Source organism: Rhinichthys klamathensis, unplaced genomic scaffold (assembly GCF_029890125.1).
Source record: "Rhinichthys klamathensis goyatoka isolate OS25496 unplaced genomic scaffold, OSU_Roscu_1.1 h1tg000001l_1, whole genome shotgun sequence".
NCBI lineage: Eukaryota > Metazoa > Chordata > Actinopteri > Cypriniformes > Leuciscidae > Rhinichthys > Rhinichthys klamathensis.
The window spans coordinates 2,565,777-2,575,800 of NW_026606555.1; the positions used below are offsets into that span (position 1 = coordinate 2,565,777).

The 10,024-nt window shown below is 46.6% G+C and overlaps 1 protein-coding gene across 1 annotated transcript; it reads left to right on the forward strand.

The window, feature by feature from the left end:
• The first annotated feature begins 375 nt into the window (after nucleotides 1–375).
• Nucleotides 376–4,834, forward strand: LOC130090421 (uncharacterized). Its single transcript, XM_056257820.1, has 5 exons — nucleotides 376–680; nucleotides 785–890; nucleotides 1,495–1,708; nucleotides 3,897–4,013; nucleotides 4,223–4,834. Exons 1-4 carry the CDS (start codon nucleotides 414–416, stop codon nucleotides 3,952–3,954), a joined length of 645 nt encoding a protein of 214 aa, XP_056113795.1. The 5' UTR covers nucleotides 376–413; the 3' UTR covers nucleotides 3,955–4,013; nucleotides 4,223–4,834.
• Nucleotides 4,835–10,024: the final 5,190 nt, after the last annotated feature.

The window sequence follows — 10,024 nt, forward strand, 5'->3', positions numbered from 1 at the left end:
CAGACTGTAAGTTTTGAATGCTTATTATCTTCTAAATGTGAATGTTGTATTTGTTTTGGAGCACACTAGCTTACAGATAACCTTAAGGTTAACATATTCATACCAAAAGCCAAAAAACTAAAATTTTGATTGATGGGGACTTTAAACAGTTGACAGAATAGGGACTACACGACATGACTGCTGAAAAATGCTCAAAAATACTTGACATTACAACACTCTGAACCATTCTTATAAAGCGTATATAAACTATATAAAATACATATATTTGTAGATGACCCTTTTTTTGTCTTATTCCAATACAATCTTCACTCTCCATCCCAGTAGGGGGCGGAAATGCACCAACAGATGGTTTGACAACCAACTAAGATGTAGTAGTAGGAGACGACGACAAAGACAACATCAAGAACATCATCATGGTGATGAGGTGTATTTTAGGCTGTTCCCCTCCCCAAACCCTCTTCCCTATCCCGAAAGTGCCCTGGCTGCGCGTCCGCTGGCTGCAGTTTCTGCACTTCGACGACGGAGGCGTCACGGAGAACACGCGTCTGTGTGCGCGGCACTTCACGCAGGACAGCTTCAAAAACTTCCGCCAGCACGAGATGGGCTTCGTGAAGCTGCTGCTGCTGTCGGACACCGCGGTGCCGTGCGTCTACACGGTCGGGGCGTCGTCGGGCGCCAAGGTCAGTGACTGACTGACGCGGTCTAACTACAAACACTCGTATAACGTTTTACTTCGAGGTTGTGAGATGTTTTTTGATGTGTGTGTGCTGCACCCGTCCGACAGCCTCTCACACGGGACGTGGGCTGCCAGTGTTCCCCCACACCGGTGAAGAAGAGCACCGCGGTGCAGGCGACGCGCTCCGCGCCCAAGCCCAAGCGACGCAGCAAAGGCAAGCTCATACTCTACTGACTGACTGGTTGTATCTATGCAGAGTGTGTACATGTTTTTCTATCCCGGTGGGGAGTTAAACCTGAATGCACAGAGACTCATGGGGACTCGTGTTACTGTGGATCTAATGGGTACACTTAAGCTTATAAATCATACAGATTTTTTTTTTATGAAAATGTAAAAAATGCAGAATGTTTCCTGTGATGGGTAGGGTTAGTGTAAGGGGATAAAATATACAGATTGTACAGTATAAAAACCATTACGTCTATGGAGAGTCCCCACAAAGATAGTAAACCAGACGTGTGTGATGGGTAGGTTTAGGGGTTGGGTTAGTGTTTGTGTGTGTGTCTGTGATGGGTAGGTTTAGGGGTCGGGTTAGTGCGTGTGTGTGATGGGTAGGTTTAGGGGTTGGGTTAGTGTTTGTGTGTGTGTCTGTGATGGGTAGGTTTAGGGGTCGGGTTAGTGCGTGTGTGTGATGGGTAGGTTTAGGGTTAGTGTAGGGGGACAGAATATACAGTTTGTACAGTATAAAAACAAATGTCTATGGAGAGTCCCCCACAAAGATAGCGAACCAGACTGTCTGTTTGTGTGTGTGTGAATTTCAGCGGTCCAGGTGAAACCCGCCACCCTCTCTATTGGGATGTCCTGCTCCACGGAGCATCCTGGCCCCGGTCTCGATGTAACGTGTTCTCCAAACAACAAGAGGCCGCGTGTTAAAGAGGAGGATGATGGTGAGATGGAGGAGAGCTGCTCGAGCTGCACAGAGGAATCAACAGCAGCAGCGTCTGATCTCACCTACGAGTCTGAGGACAGCGACACGTGAGTGTGTGTGTGTGAGGACAGTCGAGAGGACAGCGACACGTGAGTGTGTGTGTGTGTGAGGACAGTCGAGAGGACAGCGACACGTGAGTGTGTGTGTGAGGACAGTCGAGAGGACAGCAACTCGTGAGTGTGTGTGTGAGGACAGTCGAGAGGACAGCGACACGTGAGTCTGTGTGTGTGAGGACAGTCGAAAGGACAGCGACACGTGAGTGCGTGTGTGTGTGAGGACAGTCGAAAGGACAGCGACACGTGAGTGTGTGTGTGTGTGTGAGGACAGTCGAAAGGACAGCGACACGTGAGTGTGTGTGTGTGAGGACAGTCGAGAGGACAGCGACACGTGAGTGTGTGTGTGAGGACAATCGAGAGGACAGCGACACGTGAGTCTGTGTGTGTGAGGACAGTCGAGAGGACAGCGACACCTGAGTCTGTGTGTGTGAGGACAGTCGAGAGGACAGCGACACGTGAGTGTGTGTGTGTGTGAGGACAGTCGAAAGGACAGCGACACGTGAGTGTGTGTGAGGACAGTCGAAAGGACAGCGACACGTGAGTGTGTGTGTGTGTGAGGACAGTCGAAAGGACAGCGACACGTGAGTGTGTGTGTGTGAGGACAGTCGAGAGGACAGCGACACGTGAGTGTGTGTGTGAGGACAATCGAGAGGACAGCGACACGTGAGTGTGTGTGTGTGTGAGGACAGTCGAGAGGACAGCGACACGTGAGTGTGTGTGTGTGTGAGGACAGTCGAAAGGACAGCGACACGTGAGTGTGTGTGTGTGTGAGGACAGTCGAAAGGACAGCGACACGTGAGTGTGTGTGTGTGTGAGGACAGTCGAAAGGACAGCGACACGTGAGTGTGTGTGAGGACAGTCGAGAGGACAGCGACACGTGAGTCTGTGTGTGTGAGGACAGTCGAGAGGACAGCGACACCTGAGTCTGTGTGTGTGTGTGAGGACAGTCGAGAGGACAGCGACACGTGACAGCGACACGCCGTCCTTCAATACCTACCAGATACGGATTTGTTGCGGAACGGCTGCGGCCATGACTGACAGCTGAAGTCACGAGGACACACGATATCTCGCGAATTTACGTTTGATCGCGCGATATAACAGGATTTAGTTTCTATAAACAGAACCACAAAACCAGCAACAGTTTGTTTCCATCCAGAGGAGTACAGGGGAAACAACTCTGTGCTGACCTGCTGATCTCCCTTTTTTGTGGAGATTATTGTGATTCTAATACTATATTTATAATTAAATATAATCAACTTATAAAATGCTAAATGTTTATTTGGGTTCCTTTTTGAATGTATTGGGAAAGTAGTAGGCTGTGTAAATAAAGTTAACTATTGTTCTTGTTGGAAAAGGGAAAACTATATTTTTATTTTGGAAATTACCGGATGTTTTATTTAGTTTCTGTGTTCTGTTCTGTTATCTTTGTTTATCGACTTCCTGCGGCGCTCTCCGGCATCCGGCAAAAATAGAAACTTTGCGTATCTGCTCCGGAGGGCTGCGGTCGCCGGAGCTGGGACGGAGTCGGAACGCAGCCGTTCCGCAGTCAGTGAAAATACACACATTGACTTGAATGGAAACCTATTGACTCCGCCGCCGTTCCGGAGCGGATCCGCAGCCGTTCCGCAGTTGGTGGAAATTGGGGGTCAGTCTGTGTGTGTGTGTGTGAGGACAGTCGAGAGGACAGCGACACGTGAGTCTGTGTGTGTGTGTGTGTGTGTGTGTGTGTGTGTCACGTGATCGAGTGTTGCAGGTGATGTTGTGAATCCTGCAATGTACAATGAAATACAATGTAGGTCGCTTTGGATAAAAGCGTCTGCCAAATGTTGTGAATCCTGCTGATCTGTGTAATGGAAAAACATACTCATGTGATTCTGGTCCAATTCACATGCTTTAGGTTTGATTCCGATTCATATACAGTACATGTACACTTTAAGGGGGGGGGGGGGGGGTACAACTAACCCTGTACAATACTATAATACAGACTATACTATAATACCCTGTACAATACTATAATACAGACGCGGCCTTTGCAACAGAAACCCCTCTTCTCGTTCAGGGGGAACCGCTGCGATGGCATGATGTCCACTGGCACATGTTATATCAGCTGATATATAATAAACAATACATGTATCACTCAAGCCTCTTCAATAGGTATCTTGCGTTTTGTTACGTGTAGATCACTCTTTGCTGCTCACTACTATGATGGAAGTGCGGATTGGGAATATGTCAGCTGAAGATGGCCAGAGTTGAAAAGAGTGAATCCTTTTCATCAGAAAAACAGCACAGATATACAGTAAGTTGGGCAAAACATTCAGTTGTTATATTAAAGTAATCGGCACACGCGTGGATGTACATCTATAGACAAAATGTTGTGGTTTTATTATTTAAAAGATTAAAAAAGGTTTAAAAAAAACATGATATAAAAATAAATATATATATCATGTGAATAATAATTGAATAAATATCATGTGAGTCATATGAGTAATTGTGTTGTGATTTCAGGCTATGTGGACACACGCAGGCCTCCAGACAGACACAGCCTGACTGCAGCGTTACACACCGACATCTGTGTGTTCAGAGACTGCAGCGTTACACACCAACATCTGTGTGTTCAGAGACTGCAGCGTTACACACCAACATCTGTGTGTTCAGAGACTGCAGCGTTACACACCGACATCTGTGTGTTCAGAGACTGCAGCGTTACACACCAACATCTGTGTGTTCAGAGACTGCAGCGTTACACACCGACATCTGTGTGTTCAGAGACTGCAGCGTTACACACCAACATCTGTGTGTTCAGAGACTGCAGCGTTACACACCGACATCTGTGTGTTCAGAGACTGCAGCGTTACACACCGACATCTGTGTGTTCAGAGACTGCAGCGTTACACACCGACATCTGTGTGTTCAGAGACTGCAGCGTTACACACCGACATCTGCGTGTTCAGAGACTGCAGCGTTACACACCGACATCTGTGTGTTCAGAGACTGCAGCGTTACACACCGACATCTGTGTGTTCAGAGACTGCAGCGTTACACACCAACATCTGTGTGTTCAATGACTGCAGCGTTACACACCAACATCTGTGTGTTCAGTGAGAATGAACAGTGTGAGGGAAACTGCGTAAACTTCCTTGAAGATTGTAAAGTTCTGCTCAAATACTTATTATTTATTATACGAGGTCTTAGCCAGAACTGAATATGTGTTCTGCAAAAGAGCAACATAAAAATGCAGTGGAGCAGATTGGATCTTCACATAATTTATTAAAACACAAATTTAATAAAAAAAAAATATCATTGAGGATGTAACAGAGGCTTCAGAACATTTGTCCAGAACCTATAAAATGGTAATGACAAAGGTTTGTCAGTGCTATAAACACTGATAAATAAATGAGTAAATGTAATCGAACATATCAACTAACAGAAAAGGTCAAATAAATTATCCAGGGAATAACTTAAATTTGCTGAAGAGAAAAGGTTTCAAAGTATTTGTGATGTGGTTCAGGATTTTGGAAGGAAGAAGACTTGGTCGGCGTGACTGGGACTCGTACGTTTATTAGTAAACACAAACAAAAGGTGTGCACACTGCGCATTCACCACCTTGAACTTAAAGGGCTGTAGGGCTAGATACAACGGGTGATCCGCGCGTTGGTGGAGCCACTGCAGGGGTGCGTGGTCCGAACAGAGAGTGAATTCCTGTCCCAGGAGATAATAGCGGAGGGTGAGGACAGCCCACCTAATCGCTAGACATTCTTTTTCTAGAGGGTGTGGACGTTCCTCACCCTCTATCTCCTGGGACAGGACCGCTCCAAGCCCCCTGTCCGATGTGTATGTCTGCAACAAAAAAGGGAGATAAAAGTCTGGAGAATGTAAGAGCGGTCCGCCACACAGGGCAGCCTTTACTTGGGTAAAAGCCTACTGGCACTGCTCCGTCCACTGGACCGGATCTGGTGCTTCCTTTTTTAGTTAGGTCAGTCAGCGGGCTGGTGAGGTCCGAATAATTAGGTAGAAACCTATAATATCCTGCCAGGTCCAGGAACTGCCTCACCTCCTTTTTGGTCTTGGGTCTCGGTCTCGGTTGCAACTGCTGCGGTCTTATCAATTTGGGGACGCACCTGTCTGTAACTCATGTTGAAGCCCAGATACCTGACCTCCACCCGCCCAACCGCACACTTTTTCGGGTTGGCCGTTGGTCCGGCCCCTCTCAGCGACCTCAGGACAGCCTGAAAATGCTGCATAATTTTGCCCATAAGACGCTGAAAGGTGGCCGGAGGCCCAAACAACCCGAAAGGAAGTGTCACAAATTGGTGTAATCCTGTAACTCTGCCTGTAAATTGACCACATCAGTGAGCTGGGAGGGTGAGAGGTGATCTCCTGGGGTCAGCGCTAGAGATTGCCTTTTTGTGTTCGCCTCTGGCCCAAGATCTTCCTCTCCGCTCACCACCGTCGCCAGCATCACTGATTCCACCTCTCTCCATCTTTTAATGAGATTGAGATGGTAAATCTGATGTGCCCCGTTCCTGTCTGTTCGCGATACCTCATAATTGAGATCCCCAACTCGCCGTGTGAACTCAAAGGGTCCTTGCCACTTCGCGAGTATTTAGAGCTAGAAGTTGGGAGTAATACAAGCACTTTGTCTCCCGGTGCAAATTCACGCTGTCTAGTTCCCCTGTTGTATAGCCGGCTTTGTCTGTCTTGAGCCTGTAACAAATTCTCCATAGAGAGCCGCCCCAACGTGTGGAGTTTTGTTCTCAGGTCCAGGACATATTGAATTATGTTCTTACTGTTCGCAGGTCCCTCCTCCCAAGTCTCTCTAACGACATCTAGCACCCCGCGGGGATGACGCCCATAGATGAGCTCGAAGGGGGAAAACCCTGTGGAGGCTTGAGGGACCTCGCGCACAGCGAACAAGAGGGGCAATTTTTGGCGTCTTCCTGAACGAACTTCCGAATCATGGTTTTCAACGTGCGGTTAAATCGTTCCACCAGGCCCTCCGTTTGTGGGTGAAAGACGTTGGTGCGAATCGATTTAATGCCCAACAATTCGTAAAGTTCGCGAATAGTCCGTGACATAAACGCCGTGCCTTGATCGGTGACAATCTCTTTCGGGATTCCCACCCGAAGGTTGAGAAGAAGGTTGGAGAAGCTGCTCGACCTGTTCAAAGGCATGTTTGAGTATTTCGTCCATCGCGCTCTGAGAGGATTCTCCTTTCAAGAGCGCTGTGTTCCCCTTGCTTATCTCCCATTGGTCCCGACCTGAGAAACCGCCCCCTTCCCCCGCTCCCCTTTCTTTCAAGAAACATCCGCACATAAATATCCCAATCATATATTAAAGTCTGGCTAATTTGTCCCCAAAAGTAGCGGATGACGGAGGTGCGGGCTAACCGGCACCTCTACATTATGCTTTTGCCCCCGAAATTGAATAGCCACCAACATTAAGGGATAATTCACCACGTCCCCGTGCACACACAGAACTTTAATCATGCAGCTCTTATCTAATGCCTCTGGTTGAATCAGGCATTGATGAATGGAGGTTTGGTTACATCCTGAATCCACCAAAGCCTGATACGTACCCCCCTTGATACTCACAGTTATCTGATACAGGCCAGCTTGATCGGGGGCGGCCTGCGGAGTGTTCGGGACCTGGATCATTGTTCCCACCTCCATCACTGGACACGATCGATAAAATGACCCGGGTCCCCACAACGCCAAAAGGCCGGCCCAGACCTCCCCGCCGCCCTGGTGGCAGGAAGCAGGTCAAGGAATTGCCGTGGAGAGAGCGGAGGAAAAGGAGTTGCGGCGGTGCTGCCCCTGGGTGGGGCTGTAGGACCAGCTGTCTGCTCTCCCGCTGGCCCACTCCTCCATCTGGGTGCCGGTCAGGGCGAGAAACCCCCTTCTGACCTAGGGAGCGAGACAGGTTTAGATGGGGAAGAAGTGGGGGAAAACAAAGAGGAAGAGGGAGAGAGAAAGAGAGAAGATGCTGGTAGGGGTTCGCCCACCCCGGGGCACGCCACCATCTGGTCCCCTGGCCATCAGGGGGCTTCCCCTGGCCATCAGCCATTTGCGGTATGAGTCCCGGAGCTGTTGCGCCATTATAAAGGGTCGGTCAGCTTCTCCGAGGTCCAGTGATCGGAACCTCTGACAGTGTTGTTCTGGACTCCAGCCGACCCGCTGCAGGATGGCTCGCTTCAGGTCTTCATAGACCAGGAGGTTCTGGCCTGGTAGTTGTTGTGCGGCCACTTGTGCCTCTCCTGAGAGCAGTGGAATGAGCCGCATTGACCTGTCCGCCGGTGCCCACCCACAGGCCTCAGCGGACCTCTCAAAAAGTTCAAGGAACGCCTCTGGGTCGTCTTGTTGTCCCATTTTGTTAAGAGGCACGTGAGTGGGCACTGCTGGGGCAGTTGGATTGGCTGCGGCAGGCCCGACGATCTTCTGACTTACCGGGCGATGTGGTTCGGAAGGAAGACAGGTTTGGCGTGACTGTGACAGTCTATTTATTAGTAAACACAAACAAAAGGTGTGCACACTGCACATTCACCGTAGTCAGCACTACAGCACAAAACAAATCACACTCAAACTCTTTCCACTATATTAACAGCTTTGAACTCTTCCGACTGGGTGATCGCTGGCGGCGTACCAGTTCTCAGTCCTCGTCTCTTGTCTCTCACTCCACAGCGGCTTTTATCCGGTCTCTCCACGCCAATTACTGCAACAAGACACAGGTGTTCGTCACTTGCACTTGACCTACTTGCACACCGCTCGTCTCCTTTCTCTCTCTCCCGTTACAGACCTCGCGGAACCACGCCCCCCTCGCCACAGTATTGTGTGTGTGTGTGTGTGTGTGTGTGTGTATATATATATATATATATATATATATAGGGGTGAGCGGGGCACAAACTAACACAGGGCTGGTTTAAAACTTTCCACATTTTATTCAACCTTTATTTAACCAGGTAAATCCCATTGAGATATCACGGTCTCTTCTTCCAGGGGCCCTGTTCAAGACGGCAGCATATCGTTTCACTCAGAGATAACCATAAAAAAACAATACTCATTCAAAACAAAAAGTAAAATCAAGAAAAGCACTTACAAGGCTCCTTTAAAACACTTTGCAGAAGACATTTAAGAGTACTCAGAGGCGGCAATATCTCTAGTGTAAGTACATTTTGCAGATTGTTCCAGGCCCAGGGAGCATGAAGGTCCGTACTTCAGAACTTATAACCGAATGTGTGATAGAAATCTGGGACAATAACTATTTGTTTAAAAAATTAAGAGCCAGCATGATGAAACTTAGTCTATTTACTAGTTGCCATATCAACACAATATTGAGGAAAAAGTGCACCAAAATTCAGAAATCTTTGGAAAATTTCACTGAACATTTATTTAACCATTGCAAAAGTAAATTTCTTACTGAAGATCAAGAAAAAAAGTATACACTTTATTAATTAAACAAAACCACATAACTGTACTAGACATGTGTGAAATAATTAATGTGGGAATAAATAAATACTCTGAACCCTAAGTGGATTTACACAGACTGAGGAAGTCGAGAAGTGTTAGGTTGTGCACCACTCTCCCCTAGTTTTGAATGTTGGATGTTCGGCTCATTGTTTGTGTATGCGCCACTTTCCATATACAATGAACAAATTATTGAACAGATTTTGTTACAAACTCTTGTTAAAGAATAAAGGTATTCTGTGTGATGCATTGAGAAAAATGGACATGTATTTGACATAATCAACTGTTTCACAACCCATTTATATATATATAAAAAAAGAATAACATATATTTTTTTTTTAATAGAACCACATAAGTCACCTTTATTTATATAGCGTTTTTTACAATACAGATGTACATATAAATGTAACATCATGAACCTTAAGTCAAAAGTAATAGACAAAATAGAGTAAAGCTTAAATACATTATGTAATAATAAGTAAAAAAAAAAAAATCATTATGTTGTTAATACATAATATAAAAATAATATAATAAGCTAAAACCAAAAACGTGAAAAGGTTCACTGGGAATCGAGATGAATGTGAGTGTGGGGCAATCTGCAGAAGAAAAAAAAAGTGCATAACTAAGAATATAGAATAAAATATATAAAAACAATTCCTCATGGAGAAGGCATTTTATACATGCAGTTAAAATGTGAAGCGTTCTGCACTTGGTCTCTCATATTAAATTACGCTTCTTCAGCTTCGTTAAATTCACATTCAAATCTTGTGATTGACAGTTAGATGTTATTCATGTAGGTGGCGCTATACAAAGAGACAGTTAATCCGCCATTAAACACGGAAGAAGA

Bases quoted from the DNA above. Each gene is read 5' to 3' on its own strand.
- LOC130090421 (XM_056257820.1), top strand. From the start codon at position 414: ATGGTGATGAGGTGTATTTTAGGCTGTTCCCCTCCCCAAACCCTCTTC. The intron at 681-784 runs GTCAGTGACTGA...CCCGTCCGACAG, and splicing joins GGGCGTCGTCGGGCGCCAAG to CCTCTCACACGGGACGTGGG. The intron at 891-1,494 runs GCAAGCTCATAC...TGTGAATTTCAG, and splicing joins GCCCAAGCGACGCAGCAAAG to CGGTCCAGGTGAAACCCGCC.